This window comes from Exophiala oligosperma, assembly GCF_000835515.1.
Source record: "Exophiala oligosperma strain CBS 72588 unplaced genomic scaffold supercont1.5, whole genome shotgun sequence".
Taxonomy (NCBI): Eukaryota; Fungi; Ascomycota; class Eurotiomycetes; order Chaetothyriales; family Herpotrichiellaceae; genus Exophiala; species Exophiala oligosperma.
This window is the reverse complement of record NW_015622822.1, coordinates 3,226,088-3,248,188: the sequence shown is the minus strand read 5'-3', so window position 1 is coordinate 3,248,188 and position 22,101 is coordinate 3,226,088. Positions and strand designations below refer to the sequence as shown.

At 49.8% G+C, this 22,101-nt stretch overlaps 2 protein-coding genes across 3 annotated transcripts; both read right to left on the bottom strand.

Moving 5' to 3' along the window:
• Positions 1–7,341: 7,341 nt before the first annotated feature.
• On the bottom strand, positions 7,342–12,085 carry PV06_06454. 2 transcript variants are annotated; one of them, XM_016407572.1, is made up of 7 exons: positions 11,535–12,085; positions 11,228–11,447; positions 10,910–11,158; positions 10,722–10,822; positions 10,307–10,638; positions 7,918–10,231; positions 7,342–7,821 (listed from the first exon to the last, which is right to left on the bottom strand). In XM_016407572.1, exons 1-7 carry the CDS (start codon positions 11,681–11,683, stop codon positions 7,599–7,601), a joined length of 3,588 nt encoding a protein of 1,195 aa, XP_016263176.1. In that variant the 5' UTR covers positions 11,684–12,085; the 3' UTR covers positions 7,342–7,598. The 2 variants fall into 2 exon arrangements, with proteins under 2 accessions (XP_016263176.1, XP_016263177.1); XM_016407573.1 differs by having other exon boundaries at positions 7,342–10,231.
• A 4,919-nt stretch (positions 12,086–17,004) lies between these two features.
• On the bottom strand, positions 17,005–18,053 carry PV06_06453 (uncharacterized protein; the record flags this gene model as incomplete). Its single annotated transcript, XM_016407571.1, has 3 exons — positions 17,005–17,086; positions 17,144–17,463; positions 17,595–18,053. 3 exons carry the CDS (start codon positions 18,051–18,053, stop codon positions 17,005–17,007), a joined length of 861 nt encoding a protein of 286 aa, XP_016263175.1.
• Between the last annotated feature and the right edge of the window lie 4,048 nt (positions 18,054–22,101).

Below are 22,101 nucleotides of genomic sequence, written 5' to 3'. Positions count from 1 at the left end.
CTCAGCCAAACTTGTCCTCAGCCATAACCTGTCCCCAGACGCAACTCGTCCCCGGCACAACCTGTCCCGCCAAGATATTGTCCTAGCTTTCTGTCACTGAGGACATTTCTCCTTTACACCTTTCTCTCAGCATCATGATCAGTGATTGGTTAGGACAGACGTCCATCCCAACACATCTGTTTACAGCCTGCATGTACTCTAGAACAATGTTTTCCGAGCTCACTTGAAAGGACGATCCTCCCTGGATTAAATTTCGGAACTTCTTTCGACCCAAAGGTTTGTCACGACAATCTTCGAAATCTTCTACTGTTAAATTTTAACACTACAAACGCCACCCATAGCTGATAGCTGCTCGAAGCACCAACAATCCTGGTCCTGAAGGAGAGAGTTGTTTGTGTTAGTGTGACGAAAGCTTCTATATCGGGAGGGAAATGAACGGTGTCTCACAAGGATGAATGACTGCCGATTGAGACAATAGGATAGTGAGGCATGGAGAAGGAAGCTGAGGCGGCATCGCCATTGCCGCTAAGTCTGCCATTGTCGACCATTTTCAAATCACGAGGTTGAATTTCTCTCGCAATCTGGAATACCTAACTCCTGGCCTGTTATTGCGCAACCTGAGATGTATTACCTCTCAAGGCCACATACTGTAGCATCATTTTTGGTACCAACGCTTTGAAAATTCTTATTCTTTTTATCGATATCTAAAGATCCATTTCGAGACTCTGTTCCAGTGTAGCGGGTATAGAACGAATATCTAACGATCGCTGCCCTCCTTCTTGAGTTCACTGTTTCTGTTGTCTAAACATCATCGGGGACTTTCAAACCAGAGATTTTTTTTAATTACAGGATTTTGCACTGCATAGCCGCCTTACAGCTCATCCCTTGGGTCACCCTTTAGCATGTCTATACCCCTATCCATAATTCCTCAACCTGAATATGATCTTCATTTAATGCTATTCGAGAACCAGATAACATTTGACAGGTCAGATCAACTGACAACTATTCTTGGTGGACTTACAGTAACATAGCGAAACGAGTGTACATTGGTCGATCCTCCGCTCCTCCCATCTTTCTTTTGGTTCTTTTCGGCTTCCCTTCTCTCGTCCTTTCCTTGCATCCCGGGCTTGCAGAATTCCTCATTTCCTATCGTCGGCATTCCCCGCCTGAACTTTTCCTTGTAGTATTCTGTCTCACTAGCTCTAGAATCGGCCCTACTTTGATCCTTTGACGGTTGTCTTCAATAGCGCATCGAGTTCTTTGAATACTTTGGCAGCTTCCACCTTCTGTCCACCCAGACGAGCTTTCTTAGAAGAACTCCCTGTTTGTCCGTCTAGAAATAGTTAGTGTAGCGCTGTGAGCGATCCAGCCGCAAACTTACCGTCACTAGAGTCTTCCATCATATTTCGAGTACGCTTTTTGGTCGTGTTCATGCGCACCTTTTTCGAAGGCTTTGAATTATCCTCGCCTAGACCGAAGTTAGTTGTGAGAATGCAGGCTCACCGAACTGTCCATACCTTCACTGTCGGTGCTATTCCTTCGTGCACGTTTCTTACTGACCGCCACGTCTGGGATTTTCGAGGTCAGGGCTGCACCGCCGCCTGAGAGTAATCAGCTTCCGAGCATGGATTATCGCGATGAACACTTGCTGTCGCTGTCGCTGTCGCTGTCGCTGATAGTAATCACCTCATCACGGAGACGCTTCGAAGCATGCTTGCTTTGAAGTTCTTTGCAGTACAGTAGGAAGGCGAATCCGTAGTCCACAGCTTCAAAGAGCATATCTTCACAGTCTTCGGGGCTAAAATCTTTGCCAAGCCTCCGACTGAGTTTCCTGAACTCTCGACGACAATTCTCGAAGTCCTCCGCTGTTGAGATTTCAATCTTGCCCATGGCTCGTAGTTGATTGACCCAAAGCACAGAAGAGGAGAAACCTAACCTTCCAAAAGAGTTCTAGGGAGATTGGTTTGAGTTGGAATCTGACGAGTGACCGAGATTCTACATCGTTTACTCGCACTCTTATATTCTCACAGTCTCTATGATACCACTTTGGAGCCAGAAGAGGTATCCAGCAGGAGCCTGAATTGGCATCTGCACCAGATTATCGAAATGGTCCCGTAGAGGAGAAAACAGGAGGGAGAGTCGTGGGTGGCAATGGTACTTCGAGGCTTTCGGTTAGTCCTGCTGCCTTGAGCTGCAGGCTCTTCTATGAACTTTTCACCTACTGCCATGTTCAATATTTCCAAACAGTGACAAACTCTCGCTCTTCGTTCCCCAATTTCTACATCTTTTGGTCAGCATCGGACGACTCATGCCGGGATTTATGATACGATGTAGCTAGCCGCTTTCCTGTTTCCCCTTCTCCAGGAAGCTCATGTAGGCATGGGATTAGACCGTTTCGTCATCAGCTAAATTCCAAATATATTTCTGCACTCTACTTCGCAGGCAGGTTACAGCACATGAAGACTCATTGAAGGATGTGTGAAGAGTGGCCGAAGCCGCCATTTGGAGTGGCTGTGGGCATCTCTTCCTCCTTTCCCTATACGGTTTTTCGAAGGGAATCAGATTGCATGTAAACGAGATTATATTGCCAGGAATCTACTTAACGCTTCGTCTCGTCGTGAGTGTTGGCACGTTCAGCCTCCTTCAACTGCCTGCGAACTCGAATCACCCTTCTGCCACAAGCTTCTCCTCCTCTGCATTTAACCACAAGAACCGGAGACGATATTTTGCGGGGGAGTAACGTCTATGTACCCCTTATCATTGGCCGTAATGGTGATTTGGAACCCATCGATACCCATGAATGTGCATGGTGCTGTCCCTGACGTGACACCAATCTGAGAGACACTAATGTCGTTGCAGTCGCCGATGGAGTACGAAGGAAGTGCGAGACATTCGATAGAGCCCAAGTCGTGCACCTGTCCATCTCGTGGGAGCTCAAGGCCAAGCGTCTGCGTGCCAGCAGTAAATGCGACATTCACTGGCCAATCCTCACTCCTCCGCTGAGGCTCAAGACCTGTTGCGGTATTGTTCGATGCTAACTCGTGGTTGTCGGGTAAGGGTGGGATAGCTCGTCCAACGGACATTCGTTGCAACCAAAGAAGAACCACGACAGTCTTGCCAATAGAGCTGGAGAACATCGTGTCAATCGAAGAAGAAATTTTCAAAGAGAAGAGACCCGTAGGGAGAGAGCTTGGGCGAGACACGAGGGACTTCGGTTTAGATGACACTCTTGCTAACAAAAGATGAATGGTGATTCACCTGGGGTCAGACACCAGAGGTGAGATGCTCACATTTAAGCTAAACAGTTGATAGAGCGCAAAAGGGCTCTGGGAGCTCAATTCGGTCCCAGTAGTTCAAAAGGGACGAAAAAGGTTAATGTCACACGAGCGAGCCAGATCAGGACCCTTTGATGACGGTTAAATAAATCCTCATCCGGCAAATTGCTTTGGGGTCCATTATCGAGTGTCCCCTCATGGCGAGGACGAAACAGACCGCACGTAAGCTTGTCCTTGATTATTGTCCCTGATTTGTGTTGAGGATGACATACAGGAAAGAGCACTGGGGGTGTCGCCCCAAGGAGGAACCTAAGAAGCCTTGCGAAAGATCAGCTCTCAGGAAAACGCCTCCCTGACAGCACGGGCCTCGTAAAGAAACCGCATCGATACAAGCCAGGTAGGGTTTTCCTCTGCTCTTCTATTGTCTTGTATTTGAGTAAGTGAAATTGTGATTGACGGTGACTAGGAACGGTTGCTCTGAGAGAGATTCGTCGCTATCAGAAATCTACAGAGTTGCTTATTCGTAAACGTCCATTTCAACGGCTTGTCCGTGAAATTGCAGACGATCTGAGAACCCCCCAGATGAAATGGCAAGGGGATGGTTTTCGATTCCAGTCGACGGCAATTGAAGCTCTGCAAGAGGCTCTCGAGTTATATCTTGTGAGCCTCTTCGAAGATTCTAATCTCTGCGCTATCCACGCAAAACGAGTTACTATTCGTGAGCGAGTTTCTGCTTCCTACGAGAGGAAATTCTTGGTTAACGTCTTTAGAATCAAAAGATATACAGCTCGCACGACGTTTGCGTGGAGAAAGAAACCCCGTTTGAGGAAATGCTCGAAAGCTTTGGTGGTTTTGTGTGCAAATAGTTGTCCATGAAATATCTTCCTTGGTTTCAGAGGCATCTCCAGTGTGTATGCAACGACAGCTGAAGCACGATGATGAGTTTTCTGGAACTTTACAAAGGATTTCACACTTGGGTCGACTGTTGTATTCAAGACTGTGAAGAATGATTTTTTGATCTATTTGTTCGAAGCTGGGGATCTGAAGGCTATTCCCCCCTAAATAATTAAGATGCCATGAGCAGTTCGACCATCTACTGCGCCAGGTACGTTTCAATTTTCGAAGAAACATGTCATAGTCCCAAAGTAGCCTCCACCGTGCAGCATCGCTTTTAGATAATGAAGATTTCGAGCCCGTTATCCCGGTCGTGATGACGCCTCTGTTCCACGCTCATTACCCATCTGAGTATCGTGGTCCTTTTTGACTTTATACAATAGCCAATTATTGTAGACCAGAAACAAAATCAAGCTGATCCCTGCACACGCACTCGTTATTGTAACCGTGATGGTCGCCGTCACAGACCAGTTCCCGTCCTTAGCGGTGTACACATTGATCAGTGTATTGACGAGACCGAGAATGGCATTAAGCAAAGTTGGCCTGATATCAAAAGGTCAGTGTCTGCTTTCAGCTGCCGGCTAGGTAGTCATTACAAGAATATTCGATTTACCAACCAAATGTAGTTCCTCTTCCATCTTTTCCAGAGCAGAGCGATGCCAACGACTCCAAATAGGCAGCAAGCTCCTGCTACCCAGAGGAGCGAGGCATTCTGAACGGTGTGTAGAATAATTTTTCCGGCAGGAGTCTTGCTTGCCGCTTCTTCCACCGAATTGGAGCTTTTGAGAGAGGTAAACGTGCCCGGGAATACAATATATCCAGCCAGGATCAACCACGTAAACAAGCCGGCATAGAAGTTGTGGCGACGTGGAATCTCATCAAGCTCTAAGAGCATCGCCACATATCGAGATTGTGAGCGTGGCGGGTTCGTCGAAAGTGGCCTGGGGAGACGAGCCTCATTTCTCTGAAACGAAGGCAGTGGGAGAGGAGCCTGTGGAAACTTGGACTCTGGACGAGACGGCTGTTCCCTCAACTTTGGAGGGAGAATGGTCACATATCGTTTTTGAGAATATGTTGCTTGCTGCATATGCGCTTCGGATACTGGAGTCTGTTTCACCTCAGCAGCGGGTGCGGAAGGCGGAGAATTCTTAGGGAATTCCATCAACGGCAGGGATCGTGATGAGGAGCTCATTGTTTCCTTGACATTATCTTCCTTAGATAGACATTGAAGCTGAGCAAAGTACTATATACTTGCAGTTTCTCTAAGGCTTAATGTGAAAAGAGGATCTATATGCGGCTCCTGGGGGGTGCCGGATCTGGTTCTCACTACTCATCAAGAGCCGTTTACAGACTCCATCTTCAATTTATTCGGGTGACGAAATGGGCCCTAACAAATGGTTTGGATCTGAAATTTTAGGCCGTGGAGAGCTGCTGCAGTATACTGTACTAAAAATTAAGTTGCAAATGAACTCTAAATTACTCTGTTCTCTTTGCCCGTGTCGTCTGTCGAGACGACACTATTTATAGCGAAGTGTTAGGCTCACGGTTCCTGCCATGAACAGAGGCGCTAAGAATGGTTGAAAAGTAGTGCGAATTAGCCAATATTTACTGCATAGCTACCGATAAAGACTCTATGTGTGCAGAACGCAAGAGGTTCGTACCCGTTCAGCAGCTATATACCCCGGAGCAGCGCCGCCCACCCCACCGACCTGGTTGCCTTCAAATTTGTGAATGTTCCTAGTTTCACGCTATGTGTTCCGCTAATGACAGATGATAACCTTTAGATAATATCCTCAGATTCCCATTAATCCAGGGTAGTAACTGCAATTACTGTGGTGAGTGTGGTCAGCGAAAGTTGACCAGCAGCGTCCGTCGTCTCTGAGGCTCTAAGTATGGTTTCTGAACTGATAGTGATCATGCTCGTAGTGGCCGGGTCCGTAGTGCCAATTTCTGATGCTGTATCTTGAGAGGTGACCACCGGCCCGACCGACGTAATGGTCGTCGTCAGAGTGGTCAACGTAGGATCGCCGGCGGTGTCTGTTGTCATTAAAGTCACGACAACAGGTTCTAGATTTGTCGTTGTCGCGGTCGTGGAAGAGCTTTCTGAGTCCACGGTAACAGTTTCGGGTAGTGTGCCTTGAGATGTAGTCACGGGTCTAACCGAAGTAATGGTCGTCGCGAGAGTAGTTAGGGTGGCATCGCCTCCGGAGTCGGTCGTCGTCACAGTTACTGTGGCCGCCTCTAATGACGTGGTTTGAGGAGGACACAAAGTGAGAGTCAGATCGGCCGACACCTCACAGTTTTGTACGGCAAAGTTATCATTTGGCTGGTTGTAAGCTTCTGGGCAGATAGCCACACCAGGGTCGCAGGTGATCGTGGAGCAGTCTCCAGAAGATGGCGAGAGATAGAGGCCCCATATTTCGAATGGGTACCCATTAATATTCGAGATGTCGTAATAAACTCTCGGATTGTCGGGGTGATAAGTGTACTCGAACTGGGTGATGAAGCTATCGTCAGGAACCGTGGCAATTTTTAATGAGATGCCTCCGTTCGGATCCGGGTTCACTCGATAGGCCTCGTTATAGGTACCAATATTTGGCTCCAGATAACTAGCTGTGTTGTTAGGGACATTTGCGACGCTCCAAACATAGACGTCGACGTCACACTGGTTCTCGATAGAAGCGGTCCCGACACAAGTAACGGAAGAGATATGGAACAATGTCAAGGCAAAGACGAGTCGTGCCAAGCCAGCCATGTCGAAGGCTGCTATCTACCTGAGATCTTGCCGATGGTGGAAAAGTAGGACTGTAGAGTGCCTTTTTAACATGGACGAAGTGGTGTATCCAGTAAGGCACTAGCCTTCGCTGAACGTGTGAGATCAATGAGAGCAATGGCGTCCAAAAAGGGCCCCTGAGGAATGGGAGCGTGCGGGAGATCGAGGAGGCAAATCAAGCAAAGAGCTCGAAATGGCCCCGTTCAAGCAGTTGACCCTGTAAAGGACGAAAGGGACTTGGAGTGTCGTTTGGTGGACTGTTAAGTCTTGGTCAATACTGTTCCCATTTGGTAAAGGTGTCGAGGTCTTAATTACAGCATTGCACAATACGTAGTCGGTCGTGCGAGTCACATGTAGGGGATATATGCTTTATTCGGATTACAGTACATCGCACATCTTGTCGCTTTGGTCTAGAACGTGATAATTATCTCTGCCTTCAGTTAACAGCAAGCAACTTGGAGACTGGTGTTAATTGAGTATATACAATGGCTTCCTTCTTTCGCGATGGCGCGGAAACTCTGCCAGCCTTCCCAAGATGATTGCCACGACATCAAGCTCCGTGAGTCTTCATCTCTAAGTCTGTTAACAACAGCCCCCTTTATTCCACCCACCTAAAAGTGTCGGAGAACTGTATACGGAGTACTGATGAGATGGTATCAATGAAGCTTATGTACAATACCTCCGAGGGCAACACTCTCACGAAGAATTTCGCGCGCCTTCCCACCGTCCACTCCCATATCTTCCTCTATTAACTTGGCAGCCAGCTCCGGAACCAAAACCTTACTGACGAAGTCCGTGAACCCGGTGCGGCGCAAGGCCTGGTTTCGACGTCTTCGTCTTGGAAATTGAGACTCGAATTCTCGAATAATCTGGGCTCTCCTGGATGGTGTCAGCAGATCGCCGACTGCGTGTCTCAAGTACGTCAAAGCAATTCGGCTAGACGCATCTCTGGAATCCAATTCAGAATTCACTTACATGATTTGCGATCCCCGGGGACCATAATAGCCAGCTTCACCATTTCCATTGCCAATTGTTTGAGGGACCTTTCGTTTTCTGGCCAACTTCGTTTGAGCGAGAAATGGTGACGAGATCTCTCCGTCCAATATACCGTCAAGAGCTGGAAGAAATTTTCGAATGCGGGCATCTAGTCTCCGCCAACCGATGCGAGGATATCCACGCCTGACCCACTCCAGTTCCGCTGCATGATGCAGCTCAGCTTGGTGCTTGTGTATCTCGGAGAAAGCATTTTGGTGCAGCAAATTCATACCCTCGAGCTGTCGTCGCGGCGGCAAAGATGCTTTAGCTTCGCGGTAGGGCCGTTGATACGATGTATTGACGCATCGATCCAAGGTTGTAGTGGCTTCTGAATCACTGTCTGATACAAGAATAGGTCCATGCGGACTATAGGAAATTGGCAGTTCCACCTTTAGCTCCACGACTTTGAGGTCTAGACATTGAACGTCAGGATCGAGGTCCGATGATTCCTCTACAGAAAAGGAGACATTGGGACCTGACCAATCAGCCTGGGCTGAGGTTGAAAGAAAATGCTCGCCCGAGCATTCTTGAGCCGTTCCAGTGCGAAGGTCAGAGGGTGGCGTCGAACTCTCAATCATAGGCGACGTGAGTATTCGTAGAGGAACGGCATCAAACTCTTCAGTGGGGTCTCGAGTGACTTCGGTGTCCTTTGAATGCGGTAGGGTCGGCGAGCTAGACACGGGTCTTACCGGCTTGATGGGAGCTAACTCCACAGGAGCCGCAACCACCTCGGAAAAGACCTTATTTGAGATCGTTGGCGGCGCGATATCATCTTTGACATCTGTCGGACAGTTGGCAAGGGGCGGCGGAGGGACCACAGTGAGAACGAGGGAATTGGGCTGCTTAGCAGAGCTCTGCTTCTTTCGTAGCTTTCCTATTGCGCGCGAATGGACTGCAGTCGAGTTTGGCGGTTTGGTGGTTTCTGGTGTCTCATCGATAAATTGATATTTCTCGGTAGGGATCGAAGGGTCGACAGGGCCAGCGGTGAGTTTGTTATTGAGAGTCTTACGGCCGCGTTTACAGGAGGGTATTTCGTCGACATCTTCTGCCGTCACATCCTGAGACGATCGCTTGAACCCCTTGTTGAACTGCGCGCAGTGGACATCCTGGAGGTGATATCGCCGACTCAGTGCATTCTCGCATGGGATGTCACACCAAGGAATTGAGCAACCTGCCGCGCTTCCCCGATCCAGCTCTTCGGTGCATTTGGTCACATGAGACATCCAATAATCCAGTCTTGTAAATTGTTGCATTCGATCTCTCGCCAACAGCTCCGTGTTGCCCAGGCAGATCGGGCAATAACCGAAAGCGCCCAGGGTACCGCCATAAATGAGCGGGTCACATTGGATGGGGATTGTCTGAGGCGCGATGAGGTGGCTTTGACAATGCTGCTCCCATACATCCAAGCCGACGATCCAGCGGTTACAGAGGGAGCACAACTCTGCAAAGCCGTTCGATCCCGAAAGATATTGCTTGTGACACATATATATGTGTTTCCAGCTCGGTGTGGTCGAATTTGGAGTAGAAGACAGAGCCACCCCCAAGCCAGCTTTACTTGGCCAACGCCGAAACCCCTTGTGCGGGCCAGGTCTCTTTGGGGTGACAGACTTAGCTGGCTCCACGCTCAACTCAGTCGGGTGGCAATGACACTTGTCCGGTTCCAACCCCAGTCTGACGGTCACCTCCTTCTCCTGTTTGTAGAGGACGATCATGTCTTGAAGAACCTGATGGCCTTCGGAGCTCCTCAGACAGCTAACCTCGAACATGCTCTTCGCCAAGCGGCTTCGTTCGGGCATCAGGTGGCGGATACGCTGGAAGCGGGACCGGTAGCCCCCGATGGATCGGATTTCAGCCTTGGCTTCCCAGGGTCGTTCACATGGTTGAGCCTTCTGCGCGTGACGAAGTCCCTTTTTTCTCATTTTCTGCCTGTCCCTGTAGATCTCACGGCGGCGTCGGTCGCGGTCCTGTGACGGAGGCTGCGTTTTCAAGAATTTGAGTTCGCTGTCCATCGAGGTAAATTCGGGGCTCGCTTCCAACTCCGCCTTCTTCTCCGCCGGTAGACAGTGAAAGAGATCAGGGTTGCGAGCTACCGTCATACCACGAAACAGGTCAGCCACAATGGTCCGAATCTTCCCTCTAAGGTACGCATCTTGGCCATCGGTACCGGGGTTATTAGGCTGGTAATGCTGGCGGTGAGTGCGTTCGTTCCATTGCCCCCCGTGGCCCATTCTCTGTGCTGTTGAATAAAGCGAATCTAGTTGGTTTCATTAGAAGTAGTCACCACAACGCTAACATGGCCTCATATCGCAGCCCGGGGAAGGGGACCCACCGATGAGATGAAGCCCTTCAGCTCGAAAGTCATGGATCGTGGGCGGCTTTACATAGTCTGCACGCCGACCTAAATCGTTCAGTCGCGTACTATACGAGTTTGCCTTCTCAATCTCGGTTGTAGCGCCTTCATAGAAAGGACAGTTGCAAATGCTGGGTTCCCAGAAAAGTTGATAGACTTCTTTTTCGGGTGGCGCCGGAATATTGAAGACGTCGTCTATCGTTTTATAGTCTCGGAAGGCACCTCGCGCCAGACACATTGCCAGTTTCGGGAGAATCGGGTTTAAGAGGAAAGGTCGTGGCTCCGAGCCTTCGTGGATCGCCTGTTCTGGCCTGTTTTGACGGTCCACAATGTTAATAAAGACCCTAGTAGGACCATGGGGGAGCCTTGAATCCTGGATGACTGGGAAACTTACCTTTTGTCTGGTGTCCACGTCATGCCCTTTGCGTCCCGCGTAAGCTGGGCAGCAAACTCGGGCTTTCCATGCTCGTTCCGGAAGACGATGAAGATAATGTCCTAAGTATATGTCATGGTTAAAATATTGCAAGTCCTACCAGAGGGGACGGGGCGCGAGATGTCAAAACGCAGTCCAGAACCACTCACCCGATGGTATAGTCCACGCCCGGAATTGGCACGGGCAGTTGACTCGAGATACTCCCCCACCCGTGCAGAGGTAAAGCCGTAATCGAGAGTCTCAGACCATGTCGATACCCGGATCCCAGGACGCTTATATTCAAACCAGTCGCGCTCCCAGAGCTGGGTCCCTAGATGAACCAAGTGGTTATCCGACGCGTAACGGCGAGGCCGCTTCGAAGCAGGCAGACCACGTTTTTTAATTTGCTCTTTGATCCACTACACTTAATGAGTTCTGCCCATGTTAAGAGAGAATGAGGGAGAGGGAACTTATCTGGCGGGACATACATTCGTAACAGAAAGCGTCGTATTGCGAGGAATGGGGTCATTCTGCCGGCGGAACTGGGCCGTAAAGTCTTTCCACACTTGTCTGGCGGATTTTGCCGAGGGTAGATCATTTTCTCCCTCACAGCCATCAAGGCCCCAGACAATTCCTTTGGTAAAGTGTTTGAGAGTTTTCAGATCGTAAGCGGCTTTAACGGGGTCTTTGTAGGTTTTAGTACAATAGCTGTACATTCGAGGCGCGTACAGTTAGTATACGTAGAGGAATGAGACCGGGAGAGCTGGAGTGAAAGGTGACACCGGAAGACCATACTCAGCCCATATGTTCATAGCATCTTTGTATCGTCTCTTCGTTCCATCTTCAAGAGACTTATGGACAGGTTTGCCATCGATCCCCGTCTTGTCCAACTCCGAACCTCGTTGTTCTGCTCGGTCGAAGAAGCCCTTCCGACCTTTCGCCATCGGGCGCAGAAATAGTACGGCTGAGAGCGAACGGAAACTCGTTGGGGGAAAACACGCTTAGGAAGAAGGACAATCGATGAGAGCCTTGAAATGGAAATACAGAGGGCGTGAACGCCGTAGTGACGACTGCAAACCCAACTTTCTGGCAAAAATTCCAGGCTCAACTACTAAGTGGAAGGGGAACAGGTAGCGAGCGAAGGGGTTGTACTTATGTCCCAGAGGACCACCACAAGGCCGGCTTTCCACCAGGCGTTCGAACGAAGTGGGCGGCGATCCATCATTGCCACGCAAGAGAGCAGCGCAGGAGGCGCACGACTGAGCAGTTCGAGCGCATTAGATCGGGGGCCGGATTGGGATCCCCCAGTATCCCAAACGGGTCCCATCGTCTAAAGTTGACGAAAGTTGGTGTTGTGAATGAAGAGGAAGAAAGAAGTCCAAGTGCTCAGGCAGTCCTCAGGGAGCGCTCCGGGATCGCTCAGGGAGCGGCAGGTGAGCCGAGGGTGAGCAAAGCGGCGGGCGGCTAATCAAAAAGAGAAGAGCGACGACAGGTTTTTCGCTCGCGACTACCGAAGTAACCTGGGAATATCTTGTACCATGTATCCCGGTACAGGGTAAGGCTACACTGGGAAACACGTCTTCTGACAGGTTTCTAACATGTTCGCTTCTTTAATGTCTTGTCAGTGGCATGTGCAGCACCAACATTGGCGCGCGGTCGACAATGCGACAAGTCTATTTCTCCCAAACCCTGTCGATCTCACAGTCTCGACTTCAGATTGGACGTAACGTTTCGAGCATATGAGATAATGTTGTTGGTCTTGTCTTCGAGCCTTGCTTCCGTTAACAAGTATGGTGTTGGGATCCCATTCTTGGTGTTCATGTCGATTGTCTCACCATCTGACTGCACCAGCTCCACCAAAGCCTTTGAACAGCCCAGGATACGAGGCATGCCGTGACCAGTGAACCCTGCTGTTATAAAAATTCCAGGCTTTCCTGGTAGTTTCCCAACAAACGGCATGGAATCGCTTGACCAACCCATGATGCCGGACCAGATGTCGGTGATATGTGCTTTCGAGTCTTCCCACCCATTGAACATTCTTTGCATGTATCTCGTGAAGTATTTCTCGGTCTCAGGGATCAGCTGCGAATCGTCGGTGTTGCCGTACCAGTAATCCTGCTTCTCCACAGCACATCGATCTGCGCCACCGACAACGATGCTGCCATCACTTCTGGAGATGAGATAGTCAAAGTGCTCGGGATTGAATCGAAGGGCATAGGTGTTGTTCAGATGTGGTGCTCTTTTCCCTGTCCCTTCGGGTACAGAGATTCGGCATACCACTCCTCTTACAGGAACGATCTTTTCCTTGAACTCGGGGAACAATGCGGCTGTATATGCATTGGACGCCATAATGATTTTCTTTGCCACAATATTTCCTCTGTTCGTCTTCACCGTCCACCTGCCATCCGCTTTGTTTCCCAGAATCTGCTGCACGGGAGTGGTCGTCTGCAAATTGACGCCCTCTTCTATGCTGCGGCGGAGGAGATGAGTGACCATCTTATATGGCCACACGGATCCAGCAGTGAATGAGAGTGCAGCTTTCGCCCCACGCACACCAGAAATCTGTTCTGCCCGCTTGGGGTCAGTTATGACGTGGAGGTCATCAGGAAAGGAGAATCCTTTCGACTTCATTTCTTTATGTGTTTGCAGTACCGAGTCGGCAGTCTGCTGATCCGTGAAAACGTCGAAGGCTCTCGTCATTTCGAAGTCACAATCAATCCTCTCTGCATCCACAAGTCGCTTCACGTCGAACATTTGTTGAGTCTCAAATTGGATTAGCTCATCAGCAACTTTGGGACCGTAATTTCGATAAGCCTCTGCTGCAGAGTAGTAGGTGTCTGGTTTCATATGGCCTCTGTTTCGCCCAGTGGCTCCAGAACAGACCTGACGAGCTTCTAAAATCACCGTCGAGGGACATTTGACGTTGCCGGTCCTGCTCTGGGTCGCAAGAAAATACGCCGCCGCCGAGCCTGAAAATCCAGACCCTATTATTACAACATCTGCTTCCGTGGGCAGAGATTCTGTCGTCCGATGGTTGGCCAGGTCCGCAGCTGCAGAAAGCCAGTAGGACGTCATGGGCTGTGGGTGAGGAAATGCCATCTTGTAATGTCAACGGCAAGTCGTTGACGACTCTGGAGTTTGCTAACGATATTCTTGACACGCTTCCCTAAAGCCTGATTTCTAGCATATCAAAACAACGGAAGCAAGTCTGTAAAGGCCACCAAAAGCCACTATCGTAACACTCGTCGTTGATCTGGCCGTTGGACCAAAGCGAAGTTTTTTTTCGGCTGTACCTTCCGTACATGGGATATCTGCCAAGTCCACAACAAGCTTCCGTGATCTCTAAAGGCACACATTCTCTCATCACAAAGAGTCGCGAGCCCTCCGAACATGCTGGGGCATTAGGGAATCACCGAACCCGATCCTCTTACCACTCCCAAAGGCTGCTGCCGACAACCGATAGGCGGCTTTCCGCGATATCAATAGGACCACAGAACTCCGTAAAGCCAGCGCTCTTCTCCATGCATCCACCTCTAGCCACCAAGCCCGCTATATGGAGTAATTCACATCCCGGCTTTGTCCAGAAAGCCAATCACACACTCTTACACCACCAGGTCTTTGGTCTATCGCTAAGTTCGGCTATAACAAGTGTACTCTGGACTTGCCATCGGCTATCCCCCTTCTTCGAAAGCCACGCTCCAAAGTATTCGGAAGTTGACAGCTAATTCACAGCCAAATGGCTTGCGAGAGCTTCGACATTAGTGTCTGCTGAGTACTTATACGCTTATGTTTCGATGGCACTGTGGTTCTGGTCCCTCAGCACGATTGCTCGTGGTGATCAGCGTTAGAATTTCAAGTTGCCCACTTTACGGCACAAAATGACACTATTCTACATTTCGATGCTCAATCCAGACAACGACTATGTGGGTACCTACTCCGCATATTTGCAGGATATACAGGAGACTTGAAACGGCAGGTATCCTCCAGAGTCTGGATAAGCCGGCAGATTGTCCTAAGAGGGAGCCCGCGCATGGCTGGCGAGGGTATAGCTCTTGACATCGTTCTTGATTTTGTTCCACGATTGACCGTTACTATGGGGTAATACATCCCCACGAACAAGCTAGTTGACAGGACTTGAGCGAGTCTATCGGCATCATGGACCGACCTCGAGTAGATTGCCACGGCCTTTCTATCTTATTAATGAGGATGTGCATCGGTTCGTCTCTTCATTTGACCATCTCGTCTTGGACTCTACTTCCCGTTATTCACAACCCATCGCCATGGCGTCAGAAAACACGACTCTCGCGACATTTGGTGATGCTTCGAAGGGCTTACACGAGAATACTAGTGAAAAGCCCGACCATGACACGAGACACGATGTTGAGGAGGGCCATGGTACGGCTGCGCCCCTCAAACGCCATTTACAAGGAAGGCATATGCAAATGATCGCAATTGGTGAGTCTCGATCTGCGTCTTGCATTAGCTATAATCCGACCATGCTTACATGTTACAGGTGGTGCCATTGGAGCAGGACTATTTGTCGGCTCTGGCTCAGCCCTACAGTCTGGAGGGCCTGCCTCGCTCGTACTATGTTACGCTATCACTGGTGTCATGGTCTTGTGTACTGTCATGTCCTTGGGTGAAATGGCAGTGCTATACCCAGTCAATGGTGCATTCTTTCTCTACGCATACAGATTCTTGGATCCGGCATGGTAAGGTTGAAGTGAACTCGCGCATTCTTCGATGTGGCTTTTAACTTGGAACTCTAGGGCCTTCGCATTGGGCTGGAACTACGCAATCGGGTGGCTATTGCTCCTCCCATTCGAGATTACCGCCGCTGGTATCACCATAAGCTTCTGGCACGAATACAATATTGGCATCTGGATCGCCGTGTTCTTGACGTTATTATCGATCATCAATTATTTCGGTGTTAGAGGATATGGAGAAGGTTAGCAGCTCTAACACCTATGTATTTGCAATTCTGACACTACTATTTTTCCCCTGTGTAGTGGAATTTGTCCTCAGTTGCGTCAAGATTGCTGCAATTATTGGGTTCATCATTTTTGGAATCGTCGTCAACACGGGTGGTGTGCCTACCGACGATCGAGGATACATTGGTTTCCGCTTCTGGAACGGCGAGAACGGCAACTATGCCTTTCGCAACGGTACGTCAAGGATTAGTTCCAGAGAGGACTGTGTTGACATCTAGATATAGGCTTCAAAGGCTTCTGTTCGGTCTTTGTCCTTGCAGCATTCAGCTTCGGCGGAACGGAATTGGTAGGCCTTGCAGCGGCCGAGGCGGCCAACCCTTACCAGGCGATTCCAAAGGCGACGAAGCAAGTGTTTTGGAGAATAGCGTGCTTCTACATCATCTCTCTTCTCATACTCGGCATAATCGTCCCGAACAACTCGAAGGATTTACTTGGTTCAAGTGGCGCCAACACAAAGGCGTCTCCCTTTGTTCTCGCCATGAAATATGCCGGCGTCAAAGGCCTTCCGTCGGTTTTCAACACTGTCATCACCATCTCGGTCATCTCGGTCGCCAACTCTTGCACTTATGCTTCGACCCGGACGATGCAAGCCATGGCCCAGGCCGGCATGGGTCCTAAATGGCTTCAATACGTCGACGAGAAAGGTCGCCCCGTGTGGTGTGTCCTCATTCAGCTTGCGGCTGGTCTCCTTGCATTCATCAATGAGTCTGCCCAGGGAGACGTTGTGTTCACGTGGCTCCTGGCACTGGGGGGTCCGAGTCAACTCTTCGCGTGGGGTTCAATATGTGCTTGCCACATTCGCTTCCGCGGTGCTTGGAAAAAGCTTGGTCGGACGACGGACGAACTCCCTTTCAAATCTTCCTTTGGGATTATTGGGTCCTACATCGGATTGACTCTGATCGTTCTAGCTTTGATCGCCACATTCTACGTCTCCCTCTTCCCCATCGGGTCACCACCGGATGCAGAAACCTTTTTCGAGAGCTACTTGGGAGCTCCTGTCATGATACCGTTCTACGTATTCTACAAGGTCTGGAAAAAGGACTGGTCCTTGTATGTACCCATGGGTAAGATACTCGCGGACATTGACGTCGGCCGAAGACCCACGGAAGAGTTGGAGGCGAAACAACAAGAAAAGTCATTGAGTCTAGGTCGCCGCATTTACAGGATGATTTTCTAGTGTTTGACGAGCCATTGAGGTCATTGAGGGAGGAACAGATAACGGAGAATGGATGGCTGTATAGTCGTCTCAAGATAGGTGCCATTGGAATGTCACTTTATTGACCTCGACTTGATTTCATATCCTTTTCCAAAAGGCATGCAAGCATGTGTGATATGTCTCTCTTGTCATGATGTATTCTCAGTGTCATCATGTAAGTCTTGTGAAACCTAGATCAAGTCTATTCCATGGCCGACACTTTGACGACAAGGTCGGCAAAGAAATCCGGTTGACTCAAAAAAGGAGAATGTCCAGCAGTACAAGTAAAGGTGGTCACGTCGACCGTCGTGCGGCACCTCTCGACGAAGAACTTTTGTATGCTGCAGGGCAAAGCCTGGTCGTTTTCGCAGTACAGATAACTGACTGGGATGTTTTTGTATGCGACTTTTGTCATCGGGTTGAACTGAGTTATCAGCGGTTGAGGTTTGACCTGGGTGGCCCAGTACTTTTGTTCGTCGACCGGCAAGTCTTGGTAAAAGACTTGTTCGGGGTTGACTGGGATACAGATTCCGTTTTCCTTTACACAAAAGAATCAATGAACGTTTCGAATCAACGTCTACAGTTTCTTTTTTTCTTCGTCTTTCGCTTTTTGGTTCTCACTGCGAAGGTATCGGGTGTCGGGTTTTGGGTCGAGGGGATTTTACTCACCTCTATCTTGAGAAACGGTGCCGGTTCACCTCCAAGTGGTTGACAGAGATGTTCATCCTCGGTCAAAATGAAGGAGCAGACGTATAGTAAGCGAATCACACCGCCGCCGCCACCACCACCACTACTGGAACCTTGCTGCTGCTGACTTTCGACAGCCGCCGCTCGCCTCTCGGCCTTTCCTAGTCCCGCAGCCGCTTGTGTACCAACAATCCCACCGTACGAGTGCATGACCAACAAGACGTCCTGACCTTGGTCTTCAATCAGATTCTCCAGGTCGCGACGGACCGGGTCGGCGTCGTCGTACATGGTTTTGACGGCGGGGAGTTCGCCGGTCATGGACGGCAATTGGGGACAGATGACCTGGTACCCTCGACTTTCGAGACGGGTCTTGACCGGGTCGAAAAAGATCGGGCTGTGCCACGATCCGTGGACAATGTATATTATCGGTAGAGTGGACATGGTGTCTTGACGATACGCGCGCACACACAAACAACGAGGGCAGTGTAAAGAAAGAGGGCAGAGAAGGGATGTGTGTGTGTGTGAGAGAGAGAGAGAGAGAGAGGCGACACAGTGCTTATTTTATTCTGTAAAGAACTTTAATGCCCTGCGAGAAGTAAAAGGTGGTGCTTTTTACTCAGCACCTTTAATTGGGTCCTCGTATACAAGTGCGGTCGATCGATCGTTTGGACAATGTGGAGTTGAGTGTGTGGGTCTTGAGCCACTGTTCTCCAGACTCCGGAGTCGACGTACATACCAAGATTGAAGATTATTCAAGGCGTCCAGTGCTGACTTGACTTGGACTAACTTCAACGTCACACGTATTTTCTGCCTAGGGCCAAATAATTTTTTATCTCCCAGAGTTTCTAATAGTAAGAAGCACTTACGTCGTGAGAGGGACGATACAGATTCGGGTGCGGGTTCGGCCCGATCGACGAAAGAAGCGGGCCTCGAGTATGACATTCTTGAACTTCGGACGTACTTGGCCAATATAAATTAGATTCGTCGTTTACAGGGAAGAAGAGCATTAATGATACGGAGTACTTGTGAAGACAATTTCAGGTATTCAACTGACCTCGAGATGGCGAAATAGAAAGTCCAGGTGAGCACGAGTCCTGGCTGTCTGTTCCTATTTTTTCTTCACACTCTCAGAGGCTTACTCTTCTTCACTCCACCGTGACGCGTGTCCAAGATACGCGTGGTCTGACCAGATCAGTGGACTTGAGATCTTGTAGTACACTTCACCTGTCATACCTAAAGTGGTCAGTGAATGTTACAAAAACAGAAAAGAAAAGAAAAAACATTCCTGCCGGGGAAACAAAAAGTTTGGACGTTCGAACCCCCAGGCTCTTCTATTACTTATCCCGACTATGACCACCATTCGCATCTCCCCATTTGTTGGAAGAGAAGATTGCTGCAAGTGGTCATGGAAACCATGCCCGACTCCCAGTTTAATCCCAACTAAAGCTTGGTTTCCAAGGATAAGCCCAGCCTCCAAACCAAGTTATGTAACAAAGGTCACATTGCGACGCGGTGAGTCTTGGTAGTTGGGCCATCAAGGCAAATCAATTGTTGAAGAAAACCTCACTTTTATGATATATAGGCCACGAATAACTGGTGGAATCACTTAATTGATTATAGACCTAATATGTGCAAGTCGGGAAGGTAACCCATTCGTCAATGTACTCCACTGCCCTTCAATATGAGGTTACTTTACATTTTTCAGAGGCCCAAGGGTGCCCCAAGAGGTTGAGTAAGAGAAGATCTGACTTTGGTAATACAGTACATAACATCACACGTCATACAGTTCCATACATGTACATAAGTCGGCGCCTCCAGCAGGCACAAATGGGGGGGGGGTATCAGATGGCCAAACCCCAAGAACGCAAAAAGGCAGAACCACAAAACAAGCACGACGCCATGTTTACTCTCTCAATGACCAAATCCATTAGTTGAGCATTGGTCATCGCACAGAGTCCACATCTCCGGAGAGTTCAGACAGATGTGGCCGGGTCTTCAAAGACTGCCAACTATACTGAGGTGGCATCGGTGTCCGGGCCGAAGCCAACTCTGAAGGTTCTCGCACTTCGGACCCCTGGGGCGATGTCCCCGGAGCTTGGCCGGGCGGATGTGGTTTCTTTTGTCTCTTCTTGTAGAAGAAAAAGGCGACGAATATCAGGGCGAAGGTGAGAGGGACGCCGAGTCCCACCGCGACGCCGGTGGCGATCTTCGTGGCCGCGTCGAGTCCGCCGGACGAGGCTCCTGCGGTCGGGCTGGACGAAGCCGCCGTTGAGGAAACTGACGACTGCGGGCCGTTCGAGGACGAGGTAGCGGAGGCGGTTGACGACGAGTCGGGCGTGGAGACGGAGGTCGTCGACGAGGCGGTGGATGCACCGTCGTACGTGACACTCGGTACACTGTCTTGTGGATAGATGAAGAAACCGTGAGAGTAGAACTTGTCCACGACGCCACTCGTGTCGAATGCCCCCATGATCAGGTAATAGGATGGGTTGGCGTCTACGGGGTACTCGGGGTAGTCGTACGTGGTGATCCTCCAGGAAAACCCGTGGGATTCGGTGGCACTGAACGAGGCTGTGACGGCGGTGAGTTCGGTATCCAGAACGAACGGGGAGCGACATCCCCTTTTGGGATCATGAGAGGGGGGATGAAGCTCCGAGGTGATGACCTACGTTGTATCGCTTGACAATAGGCCGCTCCGAGGTTCAAAAGATCGCAGGTATAGTTGGCATCATTCTTCATCAACACCAAGCTCGCGTTCGACCAGGTCGAATTGGTACCCGTCCAAGATATGGCCAGGCTCGACCCAATGCCATACGATGCAAAATTGGCCGCTGCGTCTTCCGCTGGAGCTGGAGGTGGGAATACGAATGCCATGGTGGGAGGAGAAGGGAGAGCACGGATTTGGGAGTATACGTACGTACGAGTACTCTCTTATTGTGTTGACCTATCGTGCGTGCATCCTGCCAAAGAAAGGATTCTGGCAGAGCGGCAAGGCAAAAAGTTATAAGGCGTATTGCCCATGTCCAAATGGACTAGAAGTCGGAGGGAACGAGTGCAACCGGACCGGTGTGGGTGGAAATTGGACCACTCCATACTCTGGATTCTGGAATAGCCCAAGAGGCCGAAACATCAGTCGGTCTCGTTCTCAAGAGCTGTATCTTGTTACGAAGTACGGTATACCTTCGTCTTGTTCAATGTAACTCTGTACTTGCTGTTTTGTCCCCTGACCCCGGTTTCTGCAGCCTCGATTCTCGTACCTATCAAGCGCCATCGTCATTGGGTTGGGGCTTCGGCTAGGGAATCCACTATCATCAATCCACCAGCGACTAGATATTTCTTTCATTGGTAAAGATAACCTAGCGTTCTTCAATGGGACGTTACGAGCCACGTTGGTCGCAGGGCCAAGGTCACTAGGAAAGGGCATCGAAATGAGCTTGCAGCTCGCGTGGAACAGGAAATGAAACCATAATAAGACTGCCGCCGTAGCCGAGCGTACTGCCCTGTACCGTGCGAGTACCGTACCCTTGTCTTGTGCTCTAGGTAGCGTGTCTCTTCTTGCAGCTGTGCAGACGGTAGTTTCTGCAATGAGGCGGAACTAGTCCTGCAACAAGGCACAGATAGTCTTACAACGAGGCGGAAATAGGTCTCTTGTAATACAGGTTCTGATTCTAGCCCAGGGGCATGCATGAAGTTACGCGGATTCCCTTGGTCTGTGTACCCAGAAAGTTGAGAAATGCACTGAACTCTTTCATGGGTCCGACGCCACGTCGCATTCTGAGGTCAACATCGACCAAATTGCTCACACCAGCATTGCTCAACAGGGGGGCAGTGCACGGCTTCCCTTCCAAAGATGACGTGCCACAGATACTCAAAGACCCGTCCAGTTGTATCATCATCCAACGGCGTGTCCAGTAGCCACTGTCGATAGTGCTCGTACTCTGACTTGGTGCGTTTGAGGACTTGCTTTTTCGAAACGGCAAATTGTGAACAACATGGTTCAGCGATAATCTTGGGTATGTCTGTATAGTTGCCTCCAAACATATAAGGCCACGCATCCCTCATGGCGTGCTCAGTGGTGCGGTGGTCCTCTTGTCGATCGACCTGTATCTCAGCGGGACAGCCTGGGTCATGGATACATCGCATGTTGACATAGCCCTGCTGTTCAAGATATTCCAACCTCAAAGATCGGATCGAAAGTACTTGATTGTGATCGGGGCTGTCCGTATGCCATGCTTTAGGCCAACCTTCCAGATGTGGATGGACAAAGACCATGTAAGCTGGAAGCTGATTGTAGTGGTCAATTAAGAACGTGAGATATGCCATGGCTTCCCGACCCTTGTTAAGGGGCGGATGAAGCTTCCCTTCAGTGGGTTCGGTCATGTAGTAGATAGCTTGCTTCCAACTGGGTAGCCATGGTTATAAACGCCGGAGTCGCGACAGAAAAGGTTCTGGAGGCACATACTCTGGGAGATGCTCAAATACCCAGCTC